The sequence below is a fragment of the Poecile atricapillus genome, chromosome Z, assembly GCF_030490865.1.
Source record: "Poecile atricapillus isolate bPoeAtr1 chromosome Z, bPoeAtr1.hap1, whole genome shotgun sequence".
In the NCBI taxonomy this organism is placed as follows: domain Eukaryota; kingdom Metazoa; phylum Chordata; class Aves; order Passeriformes; family Paridae; genus Poecile; species Poecile atricapillus.
The window spans coordinates 100,822,761-100,847,940 of record NC_081289.1 but is presented as its reverse complement, the minus strand read 5'-3'; the positions used below and the strand labels follow the sequence as shown (position 1 = coordinate 100,847,940).

Below are 25,180 nucleotides of genomic sequence, written 5' to 3'. Positions count from 1 at the left end.
AGACTAACCACCAAGTTTTGCAAAGAGTAGCTGGTCTCCTGTCTGTCAGTGTCCAGTGGTTAAAAAAACAGGCACAGAGCTGCACTCAAAAAGATCAAATAGAATCACTCAATGATGTGAATTCCCTTTGAATAAGGGAATTCCTTATGAATAAGTGCAGGTGTTCATTTGAAAGAGAATAAGGATAGGAAGAGAAGAAAAGGGCCAAAAAAACATTCATTACCAGAGGGTAATGAAAATTTAGCTCATAGTCTGAACCAGTATTGCAGAAGGACTCTGAGAAATACGTGCAAAAAACACATCTGGGCAGCAGAGGAGTTTTTATGGTGATGAGCAGATAATGTTTTAATTGCTTCCTCCTGTTCACAAAAAAAAGGCTTTGTAAGAACACAGGATACATCCCTGATATCTCCTCCTTGCGGGAACAGCTTGGGACACTGTGTTTCTGATTCATTCACATGGACTGGAGTCAAAATGGCAACATTTGTGGTTATCAAGTAGAGAATTATTGTTTTGTTCATCACTAACCTCCAAAAGAATGGCAAAAAAAATTTCAAGAAAGGCTAAATTCTTTTTTTCTTTGTCCTCTTCTAACAGAGAGCAGAGCTGGAATCTGGAGAATTTTTAAAAGCTGTTTCTATTTCCTAGTGTGCTGTGACTTTAGGTCCTGTAAGAACAGTGTGCCTGCTGGAACCATGCCATTACAAGGGTACGTGGTCAGTTTGGAGTATTTTTGTAGGTCGACAGAATGATTTGGTGAATTTTCAGTGTTTGTTTTTGCTTTAATTCTTCATAAAGGTTTGGTCAGAAAAGTCAAAGGAGTTAGCTGGGGCACTTTAAACTTTATCAACATCTGGTATCTTAACCAGCATCAACAAAAAACTGACTGCGGAGAAGATGAAAGCTCTCAGTAGTGAAGGACCGATCTGGGGTAGCCTCTGAATGCAGATTCCAAAATGGAGGAGATAAACAAGGCAATTCCTCATTTTGCTGAAGTGCAGATACACTTGCTGATAGAAGGCAGTATATTAGAATTTTGTGCAGCGCCTGCACACATATGTCTGGTTGTGTACAAGTACTCATGAGCTTAACCTCTCAATGCCACCTGTCCAACTCACAAAAATAATCTGGGATCATGCAAAAGCTGTTACAGAGGGCTTGGGAGTGACCAGGATTTCAGGGTATGTGCAGGTGAATATGAGGATGCCACTGATGCCATGATGATTTTTTACCTTTTCTTTTCTATACCTTTTATATGACTTCCATGTATCCCCAGTGCTCTTAACATGCATACTTGTAATCCCTTAAATCTGATAACTTATCATAGTCCTTATATTCTGTTAGGCCAGAAAAACAAACATCCTAGAGGCCTTGCAATTGGAGGCCAGAAAGTCCTACACTATCTCCAGAAACAAAGGTCCTCCCTAAAATACAGCCTGTAAACTAGGATTAAGCCCATCCAGGGAATTCTTCAGGATGGGATGATATCTCGCTATTTATTCAAGACCCTCATTAGGGCATCTTTATCAGATTTGCTAATTTGCAAAATCTATAAAATTGTATACTCAATCTATCAGGAGTGTACATTTTGGCATGCTCCATCATGGCAAAGTGTTGAACCATAAAAATCCTTATTAACTACTCAGATAAAAAATCCTTTATCCCTTAACCGTGTGTGGCTCTCAATTTTAGGACCAAAAAAAAAGGCATCACCTCAGCTCAGGAAAGAAGACAGATGTGATATTTACTCCTGGACTGTAGGTCTGAAAAAATAAAACAGCTTTTGCAACTGTAAGTAAATGTGGGCATAACAGCATAGCATTTCCATTGCACATCCTAGTGGTGTCCAGCATTCAAAATGAGTATTTCTACTAAAAGTTTAAACTGACAATGAGCATTTTATAGTATATTTAGTTGTGCTTAGAGCAGTATAGCTCTAAGGCCAAATACAGTTTCCATGTGAGGAAAAAAATCTGCTAAAAAATCAAGTCCACTCTCATCCAGTGAGATGTTTGCATTCCATTGCAAAAGCTCTAAATGGGACTCACTAAGCAAAAACGTCTGATATTCCTGTTTCTTACAGTTTCACTTGTGCAGTTCCTCAGTGCTTTGGATACTTCAAGGTAGATTGTGAGACACCACAAGCAGGCCTGGGGAAACAAAAAAATTCAGTTCATAAGAAGTATTTATGTAGAAATACCATTTCCTTTCTAGAATCCAGCCACAGGAATCACAAGGTCCTTGCGTTTTCTGGTCCATTATCATGGCAAACCAGGCATCCGTGTCACACAAAGTAAAATAGAACGTAAAAAGAAGTTAAGTTATTTTGGGTCTTTCCTCATAAATTAGAATGCAGCAAGATTGTCTTCCTCTGTTTGATTTTAAGAGCTTTAATTACATATCATGCTGAACACAGCCAGTAAGCAACTCTGTATCATGCTGAACCACTACTGAGCAAAAGGAGGCAGAAAAACAGCAGTAAAGAAAATGTAGTGGAAAGCCCTGACATGTACCTGACATGTACCTGACATGTACAAATTTAATATTTGAGTATGTATGCATCAAAGTTCCATACGTGTCAACTGATGAGCGAGCAACTGATGTATGTGAATTTTACACCAACTGTAGCGCTTTAGTTCCAAGTGTGAGCCTGAACCAAACCGGCAAGCAGCTACTGTGGCATGTAGTGGGTTGCCCAGCCTTGGTAAGGACTTGTTCAAGCAAAGTAAAACACTCCTCAAATGGATGAAGCCTGTTAGAAAGCACTGAAACATGTTAAAAACACAGTCTCAGTGGGTTTTCAGTAGTTTGCAAAAGAGTGAAAAATTTTGAGGGCATTAATTGCAATTAAGTTTCTCCTGATGTAACAGTTTCAACACTCACCAGTTCTGCTTTAGGATGTCACTGTTCAATTCTAAGTTCAGTGACCCCTATTCAGTGGTCAAACTCCTCCTGATCTGTTCCAGACACCTATTTTACAATGGCAGAGAAAAGAACTGCATGAGGCCGCACAACCATCTCTTCCCTATTTCAGAGGATTTCAAGACTTTCAGACACAAATTTTATCACATTACTATTATTATATGTTCAGAAAATTAATCAATTTTTCTGTTTATCACTGTGGCTTATCCAATGGCCTAATTAGCTGTGAGAACAGAGTCTCTAATCCCTTGTCTGGCTCTGACCTTGAATGACTTTGGGTAAAAAAAAAATTATTTCTCAGCTTGCTTTTATCCATCAGGAAGATACTAATGTTGAAATTCTTTTCTTTCTGGCTTTAAAGGAAGTATCACCTATGAATTCTTCTGGTGTATGGGAGAGAAAGAATAAGAAATCCAATTACAACAGGCTCCATCCTTAGAGACAGAAAGATTCATCCACCCCAAAACCCTATAAACCTAACAAATCTTTCTTTCTCATTCTGCCTGTGGAATAACAGCATGTGGGTTTGTATTAGTTTAGGGCAAATTAGGGAGGAAAACTCCAAATGGGGGTTTCTGTTTACTGTTTGAGAAACACTATTGTTCAAAACCAGAACAATGTAAGTTATTAATTATCAAGATAATACTAAGAAAATTATATTTTCTACTGGTGGCCATGACCTTGTAAAGGACATTCAAATTCTGTTATATATCTCTTTGCACATACAGACAGAGTTGCCACATCCTAACCACTGAGAGCCTGATCACCTTACATTTGCAGTATTTGATATATTTGCAGAGGAGACAATCAGCAAAATTCCCATTTTTATACATACATAATACAGATGTTTTCTACACACCGCTACACATACACACATATTCTAGAATAATTCCAAAAGTACCAAGGCTTTTATCTATACTTGTGGGAGGATGGATAGTGCTGAAAGTGATCTTGCCCCTGATAAATTGCAGCTGTGTTAATCACCAAAGAGTGGGAACAGCCTTGGCCTCACAGCTATGTCCAATAAGGATGGGAGTTATAAAAGAGTGGATTAGCTAGTTGAGAGGCAGTTGGAGTCTGCTGGCTGTGTTGTGAGGGGGGAAGGGTCAGGCAGCCATGCAAGAGACTGAAAGGGTAAGATGCTGTACAAGGATAGAGAGGGTCTGGCAGCTGTGCTAGGGACAGGAAGGAGTTAGCTGGTCCTGCAAAAGGAAGAGAGAAAAAGGAAAGAAGGAGCTGGTGCCACATGGAGCTGCCTGTGGGAAGATTACAAAGAACAGGTATGAGAGCTTTTAGATAACAAGAGGTTGGTGCTTGGAACCTTCTTTGGCATCAACACCAGCTCAAGGCATGTGCTGTCATATATTGTGCCCTTGGCCTTAAGATACAGGTCTTAAGGCAAGAAAGCAGGAAATAACAGGATTAGTTTTAATTTTGGCCTTCAAGTCTACAAAGATGGAGAAGACACCACACAAAAGGCACCGTGTGCACTCAAGAGGTACTTGAGTAATGATTAATAGAAAAAAGTTTATTGAACTGTTTTTTAACTGAAGTATGGTGAAACAAGATGATTAGATCAAGGATTTCCATAATTAAGCATAGAATCTTCCAAGTCCCACCGAAATACCCAACATGCAATCTGTATTTTATCAGATGCATGGGGAGAAGCTCCTGTAGGAGGTCACTCTTGTCTAACAGGATAAAAACCTAGCACAGCATCATAGTGCTCAGAGTGAGGACAATTATCCTCAGGAGAAACCGCAGTCTCACACAGAAATGAAATATCTCTAGCCAGCCAAGTTACTAGCTTGCTCTTCTAGGAACTGAAAGGGAGCAACTGGTGGTCTGTATTTTGCATATGGGTGAAATAATTGCCATTTGCATTTAAAATCTTTGGTGAAAAAATAAAGTAGTAAAATGCACATTACTCACTGCTTCAGTCTGTGCACTGTTGCTGTGAAATGCTGGCAGGATAGGTACAACTCTGCTACCAGAACTAGACTGCTATGAACACTCAAAGACATGCTTTCATAGTTTGGTAGTGAGTATTATGACAGCTGCAGGGTGCTCTTCAGGTTCTTGTCACCCGTGGTATACTTGCAACCTTTTTGCATGGTCATTGACTGCCCGCCTGCTTTCACAAGCAGTGAGGGTATTGGCTCCCATCAAAATGGTCCTCAAAACTATCTCCATTTTCTCCTACAGCTTATCCAATTCAGAGGTATTGCTTGTTGCCACTGGAATTTTAGACTTTCGGATCCAGGTTATCTTCCCAGTAGGCACTGTTTATGAAACTGCATGTAGCTAAAGGAGAGCTGGATGTGAACCAGGTGGTCAGAAACAAATGCCTTTGTACCGGGAACAAAGGGTGCACGTGCATGTAAAGTGTCAAGCAGAGGCTGTATAATGCAATTATAAGCAGAAAAATAATGCAATTGGCATGGGAGGTGGTGCTAGGAATGAGGTTGGCATTTCCTCCTTTCAATACCTTCTGGTTCATTCCTGCCTTTCCCAGCACCTTGATACTTAAGGTGCTCTGGTGTGGACTCTCATGGCCTTCAAACCAACTGAGAAGATATTTCACCAACATAAACATTTAAGAATTTTGGTGCTGAGGCAAGCATATGGAAGCTGTGCTCTAAGACAGTAGAGAAGATAGAGGTGTTGGATTGGCAAAGGGAAAAGATGAAGGAATGGCATGTGCACAGTAGATGGATAACTTAGAGAAAACAAAAGCAGGTGGGAAAATGTAAGAAAGACGGTGCTATTACCATGGATGGAATCTAGGGAAAGGCCAGGAGGTCATAGTAAGAGAGGCAGAAACAAAATGCATGATATATGTCCTCTGTGAATGTGAACCAGGGAAGGAACATGGCCATGTTGCAGGTCTTTCACTCCTTTCAAGACTGGCCTACTTCCATGAAGTGGCAGGAAGCCAATGATGACATGATGAAAAGTCCTCGTGGTGTGGACAGACCAAGACACTTGCCTGGAGTACAGGGCCTCGAGGGGAAACCATATGAGAAGTGGCTGAGGTCCCTGGGTCTGTTCAGCCTGGATGAGACTGAGGGGAGACCTCGTTGCTGTCTACAACCTCCTCATGAGGGGAAGAGGGGGAGCAGACACTGATATCTTTATCTGTTATGACCAGTGACTATAGCTCAAGGCACAGCATAAGGTTTTGTCGGGGGAGGTTTAGGCTGGACATTAAAGTTTCCTAACCCAGAGGGTGGTTGGGCATTGGAACAAGTTCCCCAGGGAAATGGTCACAGCACCAAGCCCGAGAGAGTTCAAGAAGCATTGGAAAACGCTCTCAGGCACACGGTGCCATTCATAGGGCTGTCCTATGCAGGGCCAGGAGCTTGACTTGACGATCCCTGTCACATTCTTTCCAACTCAAGCTATGCTGTGATTCTGTGAGTGGGACAGAACACAGCATTCCGTGGGCATCATTTTACTGAGCTAGAGTTTAACTGAAGGACACTTTCGGCAGTCCTCTGCAGGCCTGACAAAGGCGGGACGCGGAAAAAAACCCACGGAGAGACTCCAACCCTGTGTCTGAAGTCGCAGCTCCCCAAATCTGGTAGAATGAGTAACGCGATCAGCGATGGAACGCCGGCTTAGGATATGCGCCCAGCTGTTCTCTGTCCCTCTTTCTCCGCTCCTTTTACATAAAAGAGCTGATTAATGCGTGTCCTTCGGGTCAGGCCGGCGCTAGGTTCCGTTACCTTGGTCGCTTCCTTGCCCCGGGCGGCCCTGACCCGGCAGCCCGCGCGGGAGGGCCGCCGCCCTGCCGGGGAGCTTCCTCTTCCTCCAGCAGCACGGCCGGGGCGGGAGGAGGAAGGGGAAGGGATAGGGGCCGGGGCCGGGAAGGCTCCAGCGCGGCCGCCGCCGTCGCTGGTGCGGCAGGGGCGGAGCGGCGCGGGAGGCGGCGCCAGCGGCCGGCGGGGCCCGGAGTCACCGTGTCACGGCGCCCGGGAAGCCGTTGCCGCCGGATCCGCCCCCCGCAGGGCGAGCGAGGAGGCAGGAGGAGGAGGAGAAGGGAGGCCAGCTCCTCGCCGCCTCTTGTGTTTTCGCCCCCTTCCCGGCCCAGCCCCAGCCCCTCTCCTCTCGGCACCGGGGCGGCGGCGGGGGGCGAGGCCGCAGCGGCGCCCGAGCTGCCCGCGGGAGCCCCGGGACGGGCCTGGGCCGCCGTCTCTGGAGTAGGATGTCCCGACATGAAGGTGAGCGGCGCGGGCCGCCCAGGCCGCTCTCGGCGGCGGCGGCGGGGCCCGGCCCGGCGGCCTTGGGGGCCGATCATCATCATGGCGCCGCCGGGAGCAGGGCCCGGGGCCCGGCGGCGGAAGGAAGGAGAGGCCCCGTCGGGCGGGCCGCGCTCTGCAGTGTCATAGCGGGGGAGGCCGGTACGGCCCGTTCGCCGCGCGGCCTCCGCCGGGCGGGGCCGGGGCCGCAGGTACGGCCGGCGGGGGGGGCCGAGCAGCTCCGCTCCTCCGCCCGAAGGACGGGCGGAGCGAGGTGCGGCGCCCCCGGCGGGCCCGGCCGCTGTGGGTGGGCGGTGGCGCGGGGCGGCCCTGCCGACGTGTCGGCCGCCGCCGCGGCGGGTCCGGCCGGGCTCCGCACCCCAGGGCCCCCTTGGGTGCCGGGGAAGCGGGGCCCGGGGTAGGAGTGTGCGGGCAGCGTGCCTGGCCCTGACGAGGGGTGGTTTGTGTTCTGGCGGCCCCGGGATCTGCTCGTTTTACTCTCGGTTTTGCCTTGCGGCTGAGGAGGCCGGTGCTGGTGTAGTTTTGAGGCCGCCGGAGAAGCGTGTTCTGTGTGCTGCTTGCCTCTGGTCCTGTTGTGTTTACCGCCGTGGAGGAGTTCAGTGGGTAGTTAGTCAGAAGGAGCAGGGTGGAGGAAGAGATGGAAGCTAAGAAAGGAATTCCTGCAGGAAGAAGATGGGAGTATGAAACAAGGTGAGAAAGTTGCTCGGCTTTTCTGCGCTTGTTTATCGGCCGGTAAAGTGTTTGGACTAGTATTCTAGAAAACCAGGGGTTGTCATCTGAAAAGGCAGATTCTGCAATGTTAGTAACTTAATTCAATATTGTCTTCATTTTCTCTTACCTTATTTATCATTTCTCCGTTTCATTTAATCTTAAAACATTTTGACAGAAACAGGAGAATTCGGTATTTATGGCTCATACTGCTGGCTTCTAGTTAGTAGCTTGATTTTAGGCAGTGTTGTACATGTGGGTTTTTGGTGTGTGTCACAGTATTTTGCAGACTTCTTGTTTGTGCAGGTGTGTGTGCATCTCTATCAAAGAATTGTCTTCCCTGAATCCACTAACTTTTTTCGATTATTTACTTTTTAAAGCTTAGTAGGACTGCTGCTTTTTCTCCCCTCCCTCCCCCTCCACATTCATGGTTTCCCAGGAGGGTGGAGATAGATTTCTTTATGGTTAAAGATGTAGTTTTTAACTGAAATTAAATGATCATCACCAAGTTGCTATTGGCAGTGAGGTAGTAGGATTATGCAGTCTGTAAGTATCTGCTGTCATACATGTATTCATAATACTCTCTTTAATGTACAGTAGTGGAATACAGGCTTTTCTAACTTGAACGGGTCAAAATTACGGAAGTTTTATCATAGTGACAAGTGATACATGTTGTTCTTTAGTAGTTTTCAGTGACAACTGCACGGACTACTATAAGAAGTAGTGATCTGTGTTGAAAAGAGTGTCAGCTTTGTCTTTTTGTTAAAATAGAATTTGAAAGTAAGTTTTCTTGTGTTTTTCTTACGGAGACTATAGCATGAATTTTCCTGTTAGATGTTTGTAGCAGGGAAAATTACATTGTCTTTGATAGTTGTTGATGTTTTTGAAGGAGTGACTGTTAATGAAACTGGGCTTAATATTCTCTTTCCAAAGCAGATTAACTTAGACACACCTAGTTAGAAAAAAAGAGATAATTGCTTAATTAATTACCTAATTGGTAAGCAAGTGTGAGTTTTGGTAGTTTTGGATCCTGGATGTAGACTTCTCAGGTGTATGTGTGAATAAATAATGATTCCTGAAACCATGAGAACACTGTGATATTAAAAATGACAATCAGTGTATCCTTGTGATTTTTTTTTTTTTTTTTAGCTAGTCTGTGTCTTAATTTCTCAATGATTCTCCTCTTACTTCACACTTAGATGTGTTATTTTAAGCAACTTTAGTTACAGGGATAGAATAACACATATTAGTATGGGAGGGATGGTTTTCCAACTTTATGGAGAAGAGGTTTGGGGCCTTGATTTTGGTAGAACTCTGGAAGTCCATAGAAACCATATACTCAAAAAGAAAGGCAATTTTTACTTCAGAACAGTGAAAGGTTATTCACAGGTGACAGTTTTTGATCCAGTATGAGCAATTTGGGGATGGCTGTCGTGGAAGAATATGGTTATAGGGAAAAAGCAAACTTTAATCATGTTTATGTGAAATTTTTCTTCTATGTACTTTCTTTAAAATGGTCCATACACAAAATTACAAACAAGATTTATTGATATTTCTTGACAGAATCGGGATGCTGTACCAGTTTTATTGGTGGAAAGTGGAAAAGTGTGTATCTGGATTTGTTAATGCGGGAGGGGTTAGAATTCCAAAGGCTTAGGACTTAAAGTAGGCTGTAAAGCATCTGATGGAGATTTATGCTTACTTTCCATTTGGCTTTCTTGACTGCTTTGGTATAATAATCTCCGCAAAACAATTGTTTGTGGTACTTTGGTTAGTTGGTTCTGTTGTTTTTTTAAAAGTGAGATTTTGTTATCCTTCACAAAAAGTTTCACCGTAGCCTGCCTTTTCACTGTGCTCTCATTTCAACATGAGGTGAAGACTCTTGTTTCTCCTAAATCAAGGAAAATGGACACCAACTAGAATTTGAATTTGTTACTTTTTTGGATGTATTTATTCAGTGTTCAAGAGACTTCCTTGATAATGCTGTCAAAAGTTAAGTATTTATCTCTCGATATTACTAGGCTCTTCTAATTTTTCAAAACCATTTTTGTTCTGTGATTTGGTATTAATAGACTAGTTAAAAGCTTTGCCTTTGGTTTTGTAGAATGAAACATGAGGTCATTCCCTGGTCTTGCATTTCATGTTGTTCCCTTTATAGGAACAATATGCTGTGTTTCTCTGGGTTAGGCCCTCTGTGGAGGAATATATGGTGGTGTAATGTTTGGCAGTCTACAAGGAACAGGTAGGTAATTTTTTTTTGCGCTCCAGAAAGTTTACCAGAAGGTATTTTTCTTATTACAGGTTGTGTCTTTTTGTGAACATGTATCTGGCAATGATTCTCTTATTTGGCAGTAGACACCACCCAGGAGAACAGAAAAATCGAGAATTGCAGATTCCAGTAATATCATTACAAGACCATTTTTGCAACTTGTTTTGTGGAACTAGGTCGCAACAGCGTTAACTGGCCTGGGTTCAGATTCCCTACAGCTGGCATCTCCAGAGGGCTCCCAGTTCCATATCACCTGCATCACTTAGTTTTCCATCTCTCCTGCTCTGTGCCTCACTCCCAGACCCAGTTCCATCCTTTTCTGCTTGTTCTCACTAAAGGAGGTAGTCTTAAAGCTTCAAAGAGCTGTCAGCAATGCAAGTGCTGGGGTTTTTTGCTGGTCCCCATTTGTCAGCATTTCTTATGAATCAGCAAAAGTCTGCAGTCCCACCTGCAGGTCGTAGTCCCACGTGAAGTAAGTTGTGAATGGATGGTGGTAAGGCTAGGTAATGGCTAGGAAAGGACGGCAGTGACTGTCAGGACCACATGGCCTTTCCAAATATTCTCCTCTGTCTTTGAGATCCTTTTAGCGGAGGGAGCCATTGTTTCTGTGCTCCTTTTCTTTGTGTGTATACATAAATGTGTTGAAGAGATACTGAAATCAAGTGCTTATTTGTAGTAGAAAGGTAGATAAGTAAATCTTAAAAAAGAAATTGAAATTCAGGAAATCATAGTTGCAATTTAATACATACCAACCACTTGAAAACCATTAGTATAAGGGTAATGTTAGCTCCAGTCCACTAGCTGTACAGTGAAAAGATTGGGAGTCTGGTTAATGATGTTTTCTATAAAGTCATAATACAAAACATAAAACTTGATCTGAAACAAACTTTTTGAAAGCATTAATAGCAAGAGTAATTTCTGCCCTTTGTAATGATGCAATAGTTGTGTCATACTTGAGCTGCTATAGAAGGTTACTATAAACTCCCATCACAATAATGCTCAGCGTATAATAATGCTCATCAGTTGATGCATAACTTAGTACTTCCTATAGTGTCAGTTATAAAGGTACCACACAATATGCAGAATTAATATATTTTTTGCATGTAAAACTTCTAATTCACTTAACAAGACTACATCTTTTTCGTACAAAGTAGTCAAGAGACAGTGTTGGTGAAGTATGACATGTAGTAATGAAATGTGCATCTGTGAGACCAGTTACAACTTGCTGCCTTCCAATGCTTACTTTGCTTGCATCTTCTCCAAACAAGGAGTTTGCTATTTCACAATACAGAATAATAATTTATTTCATATGTTGCTGCCACTGAGATGTATTTTGTAGAAAGTAAGTCCAGATTAAGTTGTACATGTAACATAAAACAGTGAGTTTTTTTTGAATTTGTACTAGTATTTGAGTCTGCCAAAGCATTTTCTAACTGTATATACAAAGCATTTCGTACTTAGTTAGTTTTATTCTATGGTAGCATATTAATGCATCTAATTGCAGATGTAGTGTAGTATTTGAAAATTAGTTAGTATGACAATTTGACTAGCAAGAGATGTGTTTAGGCACAAAAAACGTTAACATGAAATGTAAACAGCTGCAAATGTGATTGGAAATATTTGAACACAATAATTCACTTTTTTATTGAACTTGTTTTATTTCAGTAGGAAACTAAATCACCCTTTAATGTTAAAAAGCTGGAAAAAGAAGTCATATTTTAACTGGCAAGATACTTTCTGGCTTTATGGAAGCTAGATTTGAAAACAAGGGTTCTGGTTCTGATTTAGGAACCTGTGTGAACCAAGCTTCCACTGTTCCTGCAGAGTCTGAACAAGGTCCTCCAAAATGTTTGTAAAGGGAGACTGTTTTTTTCTCTCAGGGCTTTATAAATACTAATGACAACATCATGGGAAATGGGAGAAAAACAGTAGATGAAGCCTCTGGGCACAGCAGCATATTTGAAGAACTTTGCTCGAGAATTGGGATATAACAGAGACAAGTTGCAGAGACACCAATAACTCAACCTCATTTAAGTATCTTTACTTTGTACACAGCTGTATATTGTCTACTTCACACCACCTTGCATTCTTTAGAGTGTGCAGGAGGGTTCTCTGTGTTCGACCACCACTCAGTGTTTGTGACCATACAGCAAATAGGTAGATAGAGACATTACAGAAAGAAAGGATGGCCAAGGTGTTGACAGTGGAGCTTTATTGTGGAAAGCTGGATCAACTGTCCTGTTCTCTGTTGCAGTTCATGTGAACTGCTAGGTGAGTTACTTTGTCAGGAATTCACAGGTAGCTGTTAGCTGTTTGTTCCTTATGAAGACCTGATCTGGGATTTTGGGATCTGAGCATTCACACCTTCAACTGTATTAACGGAGCAGCGAGCTTTGGAAAAACACTTAGTTGTAGAAAATCAAGAATTCTTAAAAATCCACAATTTGGCATCTCAGATTGGGTGATTGAGTTCAGCAGACTTAGAATTTTATCCTTTACATCCTGTGGTTTCCTTCTATTTCAAGAGAAGTGAGATCTTGCTTAGAAGTGTTGTTGAAGTTAAATCACTGATGTTTGGGCTGCACTGGAATGCTGTAGATAAAATGCGTACAGATACTCAGTGCAAATTTTTTTGAACTCTGTGATAACTAAGGGCTCAGGCTGACTAAGGAAGACAAAACAACAGGGACTTTCATGTTTGTTTACTGACATTGTACATGCTGGTGCACTGATTAAGGTGGTATTTTTTAAGAAAGGAATATAATTGTATTAGATGACATCTGATAAATTCTGACCGTAGATTGATACTAGGGATACATATATTTTAGTGTAAGGTAGTGAACATTCATGGTTTTTGTTCCTGGAATCATTTGGGCTAAACCCTCTACATGCAATGCGTTCTTCCCCTCTACAGGACTTAGATGAGCAGATCTAGGTTCTGAAAATGGAGATGTAGTAGGGAAGGAATATACAAAACTTCAGCTATAGGCAGAAGTGTTGCTCACCTATACAGAGACAACATTATAGAGGTACTGTGAGCAGTTCAGAAAACTCAGAGTGCTGTTAATGAATCAGGATGTAAGGATGTGTGAGGAGAATTACTGCATGGACAGAAATTGAAACGGTGTTTGCCTCAAAAAGGCTGATAGAGAATCTGAAAGGCATCACTGCATAAAAGGTAATCTGTGATCTCCCTTTTCAAATACAAGAAGAAATCTCATGAATTCTAGGGGAGAAATAAAATTGAACTGCTTTTTTGTACACTGTGTGATGAGATTATGGAGATTTATTTTTTTTTTTATTTATTGTTCTTGCAGCTACCTCATATCCAGATTTAACAGTTAAAGCTTTAAATTTGATCTTAAACTTTCTGTTCCAGGTATTTCAACTACTTCAATACAAATGTGGCTGTCAAGAATCTTAAATCTTATCTCCCTTTCCCTTGAGCATCACTTGAGTGTCTGGTTTGAACTTATTCCAGCAGTTTTCCGTATATCTGGTCCTAATGCTTATCCATGTTTTTTCCTTAGTGCAGCATTTTGACACAGTAAAGTAAGAGCATTTGGAATTCAGTGTGAGGCATAGAGACAAGCTCATTAGTTTCACTGTTTCAGAAAATATGTATAAACCCAACGTTTCAGTTCAGATCTACTTGAAAAGTTTAGTGTGGCTTATTGCCATTTACTAAGTTTAGACATGAGATCTGTGCTGAGTAAAAATTGTGAGGCAGCATCACAGAAGCCTTGGAACTGTGTATCAGAGGCATGTGCAGTAGTGGGTTTATTTCTACCACTTGAAGTTATTTATTCTAGTTTTGAATTAATTTTTATGTATGACTAGAAGAAATTGGTGGAGCCTCTGACACGTTAGGAAAAAAATTATTCCACCTCACCTGCCAGGTTTGTTCTGAGAATGTAGTTTGAATAAGTTGCTACGGTGAGGATGGATGCATTTACTTGATGGAATTGCTGTTTTCTTTTGTTTTTAATGTTTAAATATTTGTAAAAAATTTTAGGTGTTATCTATGATTTGCTTTTTATGAGTGTTCCTTTTTATTGCTCATCACCCTGCAGTGAATTTCTGTTTGTGCTAGTTCTTTCTGTTGTGATTACTTTATTTGGAGCTTCTAGAGACTGTCTCTAAAAATCACCCCATTTTCAGTTGGAGGCCTGGGTACAACTTTTTTGTTAGAATAAACTTGGAACCTGGACACAAGAGACTGAAGTTTCTCCCATGTGCACAAGGGATATCTGGTGTACATTTGTCTTGCCAATAGGTAGTCAGCAAAGTCTCCTACAGGTAAAAATTAGTGGTCATGTACTCCATTGCAGTGAGTTTTATAGATGTAAGGCCATTCTTCCAATTTTTTTATTCCTTGGGACATTTCACTAGTATATATTGTTTGTAGCTATCACTTCATATTAAGTCCCCATATTACTTAAAATTTGTCTTTAATTTTCCATTTTTACCCAAATACTATTGATCCTGTTCTGCATTTGATTTGTACCATCCCACTATGATCACTGACAAAATGCAGATGAAGAAAAATAATTTAAAAATGTTTAAAAAAAATATGGTGCAAAAGTAAGATAAAACAACAGACAGAGTTCTAAAAAAAAAATTATAACTGCATTTTTTTTTTCTTACCTCAGGTCAGATTTGGTCTTTCCCCTTCTGCCACTTCCTGGTGCCAGATTCTTTTTGGGAGGCAATGTTTCTTGTCTTGACTGACAAGAGGTGCTGTCTCTGGTAGGATAAATTATCTTTGCTTTCTTTCTTTTTGTCCTTGATTTCTTATCCTTTACCCTCTTACTTTGTTGTCACTATTCTTTCTTCCCCTTGACTGTGCTCTCACTTTCCTAATTTCCTCCTTTGAGTGCTCTGGTATGGGATTTTCAACAGCCCCTTGGGAATCTGTAGACCCGTGTTGGGTGCAAGTGCAATAGAAATTTAATGCCTATTTCTCTAAGCCTCTTTGAAAAGCAGAGTTCTGGTGTTTCTTGGTGCCCTTGCTTGTTTCAGAAAAAAACTGTTGCTGGAAAGGTTTTAGGCAGCCAGATACCAAGATGGATTTGTGTTTTGTTTTTTGTTGGCTGATAAGATGAGGTACCTTTAGTAGTGAAAGTTTTACTAGGTTATGGCTGATGTGGTCTTTAATTATTTCTTGAGCAGAGTCACTGTTTACAAAAAACAGTTGATTCCTAGTGTAAATGCTATTTGCTATTAGCTTATTGATACTAAAGCAGCCAATGTTCTTGACTGAAGATGATTTCTAGTGGCTCCTTCTATGAGACTGTATTTATTTAAAAATTTGAAAGAATTTTGAAATCTATGTACAAACAGTGTAGAAATCAGCTTAAATTAATGTGACAGATAAAAATATTCATACTAAGGTTGTAGTTTTAAACAAATTTCCAGACCAGTTTTCAGACCAACAGAGTTGTTTTCTGGATGCTTGATGTTATGGGAGGAACTTCATGGCAGCTTCTGGAAATAAACACCTGGGTGTGTGCCTAGAACAACATTAGAATTACTTAGCAGATGAATAGCGGCATTCTGGAGGTGCCTGGTTGGAGAGCAGTGCTGTGAGCTGTTAAACAGGTGATACTCTGGGCACCTGATAGGTATCTCAAGTGTCCTAGCTCCAGCAACAATAGATCATACATGATTTTCAAGGTCACAAATGCATTAGTATATAGGCATGTAAGGACATCTTGTGTGATTGTCAATAACTTCTGTCTTTATCTGCAAATAAATTATTCTGGTAAGAATTGACATTCAGTTTTTACTGGAAATATATTTTTGGATATTTACCTCTGTGTGTGTTTGTATGTGTGTATGTTAGGTGTACATGCTCAGAAATAATTGTTCACCTGGAATGAATTTTAAACTGCTGTGAGTTTTGAATATAAACCCTTGGCAGCTGGACTTTCTTTCATGATAGAATGGAATTAACTCTGAAGAAATCTGTGGTTTGGGCACAAGGATTTCTCTGTGCTCAGGAGACCATCACAACGCTTCTACTCAACAAAGCAAATGTTTGAATTATTGCATATTTGCATGTGCTTTTAATGTCGGCAGGAATGCTGAGATATGCCTAACACAAATGGTGTTTAATGTGCAGCTGTTAGGTGCATTTCAGCATGCAAGCTGAGTTGTGGGTTATCTCTGCAAGTAGAAAATCTCTCTAGTGAGAAGCAGCTTATGATCCACTGATGAAGTGGGTCTGTGAGAGCAACTTTACCAAGAGTAATAGTGCTGGAACAAAGGTCACATCTGGACTGACATGATTGTGCCACTGCACCTTCCAAAGTTTCCTCTGTCATTACTTTTTGACAGTAAATAAGGCCACTAACTTCAGCCCCTGAATTATTGCTAGCATTACTTTACACATGTCCAAAGTAGACTCTTTGAAACTAGTTGTGGCAATGGAAGTAAGTTTGGGAAAGAGATTTCAAGGGTGCCCTTAAAGAAAGACATCTAAGCTTCACAGAAGTAAGGTGTAGAGAATTCAGAGCTTTCTATGTAATGGCTAAGCCCTTTTCAGTCTAGATGTGCATAAGATAGCTCAGATGATTTTAATTCCAGCCCTGTTTCCTGCTGTCATTTGTGCTGTTCTGATAAAATGAAAATGTAAGTAAGTGTAGTTTGATCTCGGACTGTGCAGATGGAAGTCAGTTACTTCTACTGTAAACCATGACCTGTTGATTACATTAATTAGATACCTTGCAGGTTTAAGAAGATGAAGTAGAAACTGCAAGTGTCTTGACTCAGGAATAGGTCAGGCACATTTTCCAGCTCTCTTCTCCCTTGGTTATCTTCAATTTTAGAAAATTCCAAAGACAAATAAAAGCCTATTTGTCTCCCTGAATTCAGAAAGAATGGACACTGTGATCTGCAGATATCTTTTCCAAGGTTCTTTGCCATGAGGCCTGTGAAATGCCAGCTAGGATCTGACAACATAACAGTGCTCCTTATTCTGAAAGACATTTGTGGTGAGCTGAGAAAACAGCTTGAGATTTTGCTGTAGAAGAATGGCTTTGTAAATGAAGATATACAAATAAAGATTCATTAGAATATAAACTTGTCTTTATAGCGCAGATAATTGAATAATTGACTGTTATTAGTAAAATTTCTACTGGTTGAGGTTGCTATTGATTATGGGCTGTTAGAGATTGCTGTCTAAAGTTTTTTAAGAAGCAGAGAATCTGCAAGGTACGAACTCTCAAGTTTAACTCGTCACATTAAAAAAAATAAGTATAAATGGAGGATATTAATAAGTTTTGGGTTATCTCATAGTTTGTTAGAATATTATCAGCTGCTAGGTATTGGAGCCAGTTACTGAGAGGCATCATTCTTACTGTGTCTCAAAGCTCAGCTAATATTTTGTTCCTAGAAGCATTAGGGATTAAAGGAAAATGACCAGAAAGTGAAGGAATAGATTGTTGGGAATTCCATGCCAGAATACATTTATTTAGCTAAGACTGAAGAACTTCAAGGTGATAATTGAACGAGGTGCAGGACTCCAGGCTCTAACTTTGAGAAGTATTGTGATGTATCTCTTCAGAGGAAGTATTTCAAGTCATCTGCTGGTAAGCAATCTTTTCATGCTTGCATTAAATGTTGTGTTGAGCTTCCAAACCTATTATTCCTTCCTTCTAAATGTCTTTCTTCAAAAATTGTCGCTTTTGAAGACAGCAGACACTTTCTTAGCTGATAAAATAGGACATGGCATTAAATGTCCCTAATCAGTAAGATGACATTGCTTGCATGTTCCTTCACAGTGCAAAGCATTTGGAGATCTTGGCTGTGTATAGCAAATTTAAAAGCTCATACTGTAGTTTGTTCTAGTTAATTGAAAAACTCTAGAGAAGCTGCTGGACTCAGGAGTATCTCAGAAATTAGAAACTGTAGGGGAAATCTGATGGCCTATATTCAGGATTGAACAAGCCTTAGAGTTAAAGAAGACAAAATAAGTTGTGTGTAAATAATTGTCCTTCTGTTTTCCTGGCTTTAATTTAATTTAATCCTGCAATAATTGTAGGCATCCTCTAATTGTACACAATAAAAATGGACTCACTACTGTCTGTACCATAGGCTCTAAGTTACAAAATTTGGGTCTGTTACCTGTACTGAAAGATGTCTGGAAATCAAAAAAACCCTTACAGACCTCTTAGCTGTAAAATATATTTTATGTGGATGGCATTTCAGGTGCATTGGGCATACCTCTTTCATCCTGAAAAATTTTATAATCTGACAGAACCATTAACTTTGTGAAGGTAAGAAGTCCTGAGTTGCTTCTGAGTTTGACTGCTCTGCTGAGAGCTGTATTAGGGAAGTAAGGTAGCTACTAACTCTAGCACATGCGGAAGAACCTGGAAGTAAGCTAATACTTACTGTCTTGTAATAGCTGGTGTGTTGCAACAGTCAGAGGGAACTCAGAAAATCTGTAAAGGTAACAGCTGTCTTGAAGCTGTACCAGGACTTTAGACATCCTGTTCAGTTGAAGGTGTGTCTTCATCCATGCATCCCACGACATCACCTGGAAGACTGTCAAGGGAAACGGAAGGGTTATGAGGCTTATACCAAACCTTAGTTTACAGTCACAGTTTAAAGTAGGAGACTTACTATATTTGTGGTAGCAGGTTTGACATCAAACTTTAGAATCTAGCACAGTGTGCAGTGAGGCAGTCTTAAGAAACAATGTACGTATTTAAAGTAGGTATTAATTGCAGAAGATGCAAGTTTGAGGATGAGTGATTTTGCTCGTAAACATTTGAGAACTTGAAGAAGCTCAACCTTTAGTGGGTTAAAGCCACCTTTCTGTGTGGAATTCAAGCAGTGTCCAGTGGGCAGTGGAGAACAGAGCTTATAAGTTAGTCTGAAAATGTAATGGAAAACCTTGTGCTTCCAAGAGGCAGAAATTAAGGTAAAACAGCTAAAATACCTCTCATATGTCTGACTTCCCCTGCTTTATTATCTGTGTTTTCCTCACTAGTATCTCCATATTATAGATTTTTTTATAATAAATTGTTTAAGAACTTTTCAATGACAATCTGTCAGATTTTTTTTGTTACACTTAATCATACTGTTTCATACATTTTATAACTGTAACGTGGCACCTGAGCCTATAGTAAGTAACGGAGACCTAAAGGGTCTGTGTGTTTGATTATCCCTCTCCTTTCTTCTTAAATCATGAAGTGAGATATGTTTTATCTGTTTTGACAAAATGCTGTATTATTGACACCTGGTTCATTTTGTGGTTCAGCAAATAAAGTAAAACATCTGTGTCTTGTTTAAGAAAATGAGCTAATTACGTTAGAAATACTTAAGTACTGAAGACTTGAGCTGTGATCTGCAATTTAGTGATGGGTTTTAGTGTTTAGTGACAGATCAGAAGCTCTTTAGAAAAATTCTGTGACATGTTATTTTCAAATAGAGTGGTTAGTAAATTATTCTTAAAAGTAAGTTGGATACGTATGCGATATGATCAGAGTTATCAGGGAAATGTTCCAGAACATAGTACTTTGATCATCTTTGGTTCTTTATGCATGTGTAGTTTAAGGGGACGAGAAAAACAAAACTATAGGTAATAAAGCTCAGTGAAACTCCTCCCAGTAAGAAAAACAAGGGGAAAGGTAAGGCATTTGTTATGGCTGACAAATGGTTGTGTTGCCAACACAGGGAACATAAGAGCAACATATAAGGAGCCCTGCTGAGAAGAGCTTGAGGATGCTGGTGGATGAGAGGCTGGACATGATCTAAGAGCCCAGAAAGCCGATTGTATCCTGGGCTGCATCCAAAGCAGTGTGGGCAGCAGGGGAGGGAGGGGATTCTGTCCCTCTGCTCTGCTCTGGTGAGAGCCCATCTGGAACCCTGCATCCAGCTCTGGATGCCCAGCACAGGAAGGACATAGACCTGCTGGAGTGAGTCCAGAGGAGGCCACCAGATTGATATGGGGGATGGAGCACCTCCTCTATGAGGAAAGGCCAACAGAACTGGAATTGTTCAGCCTGGAAAAGAGGAGGCTTTAGGGATACCCTAAATGTGGCCTTCTAGTACCTGAAGGGAGCCTCCAAAAATGTTGGGGATGAACTTTCTACAAGAGAGAGTGGCTTCAAACTGAAAGAGGACAAGTTTAGATTAGATGTTAAAAAAACATGCTTTTGAAGATGATGAGGCACTAGAGCAGGCTGCCCAGAGAAGCCATGGATGCCCCATCTCTGGAAGTGTTTATGGCTAGTTTAGATGGGGCTTGGAGTAACCTAGTCTAGTGAAAGATGTCCCTGCCTGCAACAGGGATTTTGGATCTAGGTGATCTTTAAGGCCTGTCCAACTCAGACCATTCTGTGATTGAATTAGGAAGGAAGTCTGTGCCATGAAGAACTGGAAAAAGGAGGAGGGAGGAATGGAACCATCTCAAAGCTTGATGGAACAAGACTAAATCTTTTTTGCTTTAGGTTACTATATTTCCCACAGTACTCTTCTGGTATACCCTTCCTATCATAAGCAATTGTTTCTGGAGACATGTTAAGGTCTTGAGAAGCAGTTCTATGTAACAGAGTGAGAGGAAAAGTTGCCAAGACACTCTGTTTATGTTCAGAGTAAAAAAAAAACACTTTGAGAAAGCCCAGGATAGAATATTGCAACTACTTAGATGAATAAATTATAGGTTTTAGCCTCCTCTTTTCCCCTCTTTGTTGTATTCAGAGAGACTTAATTATTTTAACAAGTTATTAGACCTCTTGTTGTGTTAAGGAAAGATAAATTACTTTTATAATGATGTGATGCCATTCAAAATCGTGATTTTGAAAGTGGTCTTTAACTTTTGTGCTCCTCTCTATGACCTGAGTTGACTGGGAGGAATCCAGGTGTGACTGCCTTGTGTTAGGCATTGCTGTCTTTAATGACAAAAAAAAACACTTGCTTTTATTTTCTTCCCTGTTCCAACTGCTTTCTAGATGTGTTTTCATGACCTGAAAAGTATGTATTTCCAGACCACTTGGTGCAAGTCTTTTAGGTCTGAGCTATTACAAGGCATGTAATCACAAAGCGTTACTACTAAAGCTGGAGCACTTGCTGCATGCAGACTTTTTCTGTCTTTCACTTTTAGCTCTTTGGTTTCCCAGCCAGTATTGCCTACTTTCTGCATTGTTACCTGTGATGAGTCTTGCCTTTTCCCCATCCCACAGGGCAGGAAAAGCTTGCTATGTTTGCCTATTCGGGTAATGTTTAAAAGGATCAGGAGTGAATTTAATAGTGCAAAAGGAGGTAAAACTGACTGTGTATTCCTTACACTGGAGCTACGTCTAAGATGTACCTAAGTAGTTAATTTCTGCCAAGCTTCTCTTGGTCTCTCAACCAGGCCTTGTGGGATTTTTTTTTCCTTATCTGCCTGGAACAGTGGCTTCTAGAAAAAGCATTCTTCAAGCGTGTTTACTTCTCTGTTTAGCTGGTTTGTATTTCTCAGTTGTCTCCTAAGCTTGATTGGACATGTGTTTTATTCTCCTTGTGTGTTTTTACCTTTTTATGCCACTCTTCCTAAATAACAGCAATCCAAAATGCATGAAGGTTTATTTTCTGAGAATGCTATCTTAATTTTTCTAGGGCTCCACAGAGAAGTACTGTTTTGTTTATTTCTTTTTAGGATTTTAGTTTTATTCATGTCTCTTATGCCTGTAAAACTCATTTGTGTGTGATATACTTTCCCCCAGCCCAATTTTCTTTGAGCTGGTGCTTGCCTGAGCAGTGTATTTCTGTTTCATCCTGAAACAAACTCAGGAGCATGTCCTATTGAGTGAGAAACTTTGCCATTGATTTTACTAGCTAGGGGATGCAGCTTAGTGCTGTTACTTTTTATTTTCTTGCCCTGGAGCTGTTGGTAGCTATCTCAGTTTAAGTATTTTTCTGTTAATAAAGTTCACATGCTGTTTACCATTTTCTAGGTTAATGGAGTTGTTAAATAAAATCGTGTCTGGTGTCAGTTCTTTTGCTGCTATGCTACAAACTTCTTGTGCTCCATTGCAATCTGTTTATTTTTAATGTATTTACAGTACTTTAGTAGGCTTTTGTGTTGTGATGGTTTTGATGGTCAAATTAAATTATATTAATTGAATTATAAGAGACATGTGAGATAGTATGAAATATTAAATTGGAAATCCAGATTGGCTTGATCAGAAATCCTGAGTGATTCCTGTACAGAGTTGGGCATATTTTTCAAGTGCTTACTAATCAGTTGCTCCTGATACCCAAGATAACTGCAACTGTTGCGTGTATAACTTCCACAACCTGGGATGTGAAAGCAAAAATGGAAAAACATCTTTTTGCAGCGGCTGGCTAATGCTCATGGATCAAGGCTGATACTTGCTGGGCCAGCTGTACTGTTTGATTCTTTGTTTTTACACCAGGGAAATGGTTGTCCCTCTGTCCTCAGCATTGCTGAGGCCATGCCTCAAGTAGTATGTTCAGTTGTTTTCACTTTAAAAGGACATTAAGGTGCTGACATAGGAGGGCAACAAGGCTTTGATACATCCAGAATGTATGGAATGGCTGAGGGAGCTGTGTTTGTTCAGTCTTGAGGAGGCTCAGAGGGAACCTCATTACTCTCTTCAACTACCTGAAAGGATGTTGTAGTGAGATGGGGGTCTGCCTTTTCCAATGTGCATGTAATGAGAGGACAAGAGGAAATGTCCTGCTGCTGAGACAGGGAAGGCTCAGCTTAGATATTAGAAAAAAAAAATAAATTAAAAAAAATTGGGGTAGTCAGGAATTGGAATAGTTTGTCCAGGGGGTTAGGGGAGACAGGTATCCAAGATGCATCTGGATCTGCCACTGCATGGTATGGTTTAGTTATTAAGGGATTACAGTACTGCTGGGTGGACAGTTGGATTTGATGACTGTAAAGGTCTTTTCCAACTTGATGATTCTGTGATTCTAAGTATCAGGCGCTGTGCAAGTGTGCTTCATGAAGATTGTTGACAACAGAGAGGTGAGCAGATTCAGGTGTCTGTTTCTGCTCCAGACTCAGAGAGGAAGGAGTGCAGTGAAGAAAACAAATGCCTTTTGTAGGCTCAATTCCCTCCCTTTCATCTTACGTTTTTTTGTTTTGTTTTTTTTCTAGGTCAACAACATCTCTGCCTGTAACTTTAGTCCTATAAGTTCTTTTTAGTCTGGTTACTTCTTCCACTTTGCTGTACAAAAATCCTGCATGTTCAGCCATGTTGCACACAGGTTGTGTGAGGGAACAGAGTATTTTTTGTTACTTCAGGGGTATAGTGTGTGAATTTTCTTTTCAGTACTTGTAGCTGCAAGGGTGATGAAGTAGGTTCTATTTTGTATGTGTCTTCAATGTTTATTTTCACAGTTTGCTTTAGTAAACATGAGGAAAAGCAAACGAAAATTAATGTTCTGTGTTTTCATTAATTTTTCTGGTGAAATGCTCATGGAAACAGAAGTTCTTAGAATTTGACCTCTCAAACTAGGCAGTAGTCTGCATTAAGAAATTAATCTCTTAAAAGTAAGAAACAATTGGCATTTCTTTATTAACAATCAAATGACATGTTTTCCTCTCTTCCATCTTGGAAACAATTGAACTGCTTAAGTAGAATGTCTTAAGGTTTTGACTTGCTGTGTGGCATGAAGACTACAGATGAGATAGTTAATGTTAAGTAAATTTATTTAAAACTGAACAAACCCAGAACAATCATTTAAAACAGTTTTTTATACTAAAACTTACCAGATATATTTTAAAAGTAGTGTTATGTATGATCTTTGTAATATATAAATAAAACACAATATACAGGTTGCAACCATTTGTACCACTAAAGAGGCAGCATGACTTCTTAATTTTCATTTACATGCTTAAAGTTGGGGTTTTTGAAAGGCAGAAACCTTAAAGTTTGTCCAGTCCCTTGGAACTGAGTGGTACTCTTGCATGTAATACTTCTAGTCTTTAGAACTCTTTCAGTGCTTCATGTAAGTTAGGAAGAAATTCTTAAGTAGCTGGCATTTTCTTTCTGGAGAAGAAACCATTGATGGGCAAATTTTGTATTTGTGTTGTACATGAAGGAAATACAGTGATTCTCACTCTGAGCACTGATGAACAAAAAACAGTCATAGAATTGGCTAGAAAGTTGCATTTTGGATATTCAGCTGCTGACAGAAATGCTAAATGCTGATAACTACCCGTAAAACTAGTGTCTTCCAGTGTATTCCCAAGAGAAAGGAATTTAATTCTCAGAAACAGTAGAATGACTAAATAGTTTTATCTGGAGCTAATTGTTATTTTCACTGTTTGAATACTTCAGATGTTGGCTTCATATGTGTTTAAAATGTTTACTAATGACTGGTATTTTCTTTGAAATTTCTGAAAATTAAACAACACATTCAAAGTATTGATGTAGTTCAAGTCCTCATGTTGAGGCTGGAACCTATTTCAGCATCTTTATATTACTCATCTTTGACCATATGTTCTTTACAAGAAAAAGAATGCTGAATTTTCTGCAGTTTCTCTCGTAATTTCTTATCTGGGTCCTATTATTGGGCTTTTAATATCATTCTTATTATTTTGATTGCTCTTAGGTTCTGAGGACACCTGATATGGGAGAAAACCTTTACTTTTTTTACAAATGTGTGTCTATCCAAGGCAGTAATGGCTTGGGACATTACAAACACGTTCGTTGATGTTACCTCATAGCTTTGCTTGAACTTACATATATAAATAAATATATATATATATGTGTGTGTGTGTATGTATGTATATAGTATTTGAACCATGTGGTTTTTTTCAGTGTTCTCTCCATTTTGAATTCAGGTTATGTGCTCTCTTTGGTGCAGCTATAAAACCCAGGACCACTTACATTCATTTTAGTTGATTTTCAGCAAAAACAGGTCAGTGTCATAAGATCTAGTTATGTTTGGCTATCAGGATTAAAATATGAGAGGTGTTGGGAAAGAGCATTTTTTTAACTTCGTTATTTCTAGAATCACTCAAATAACCGTTCAACAGCCTTCATGTAAA

General features: G+C 40.2%; 1 protein-coding gene across 3 annotated transcripts in view; it reads left to right on the top strand.

The window, feature by feature from the left end:
* The first annotated feature begins 6,753 nt into the window (after positions 1-6,753).
* Positions 6,754-25,180, top strand: part of LOC131573172 (E3 ubiquitin-protein ligase KCMF1) — a 41,998-nt gene continuing 23,571 nt past the window's right edge. Inside the window, exons 1-2 of one of the 3 annotated variants that reach the window (XM_058826875.1) lie at positions 6,754-7,145; positions 14,814-14,910. Coding sequence is in view for 2 of the 3 variants with exons in the window: in XM_058826873.1 (XP_058682856.1) it covers positions 7,130-7,145 (16 nt within the window). In the remaining variant the exon portion in view is untranslated. Of the gene's footprint in view, positions 7,146-7,491; positions 7,875-14,813; positions 14,911-25,180 lie in introns of those variants that run through there. The other 2 variants (XM_058826873.1, XM_058826874.1) reach the window with 2 other exon arrangements.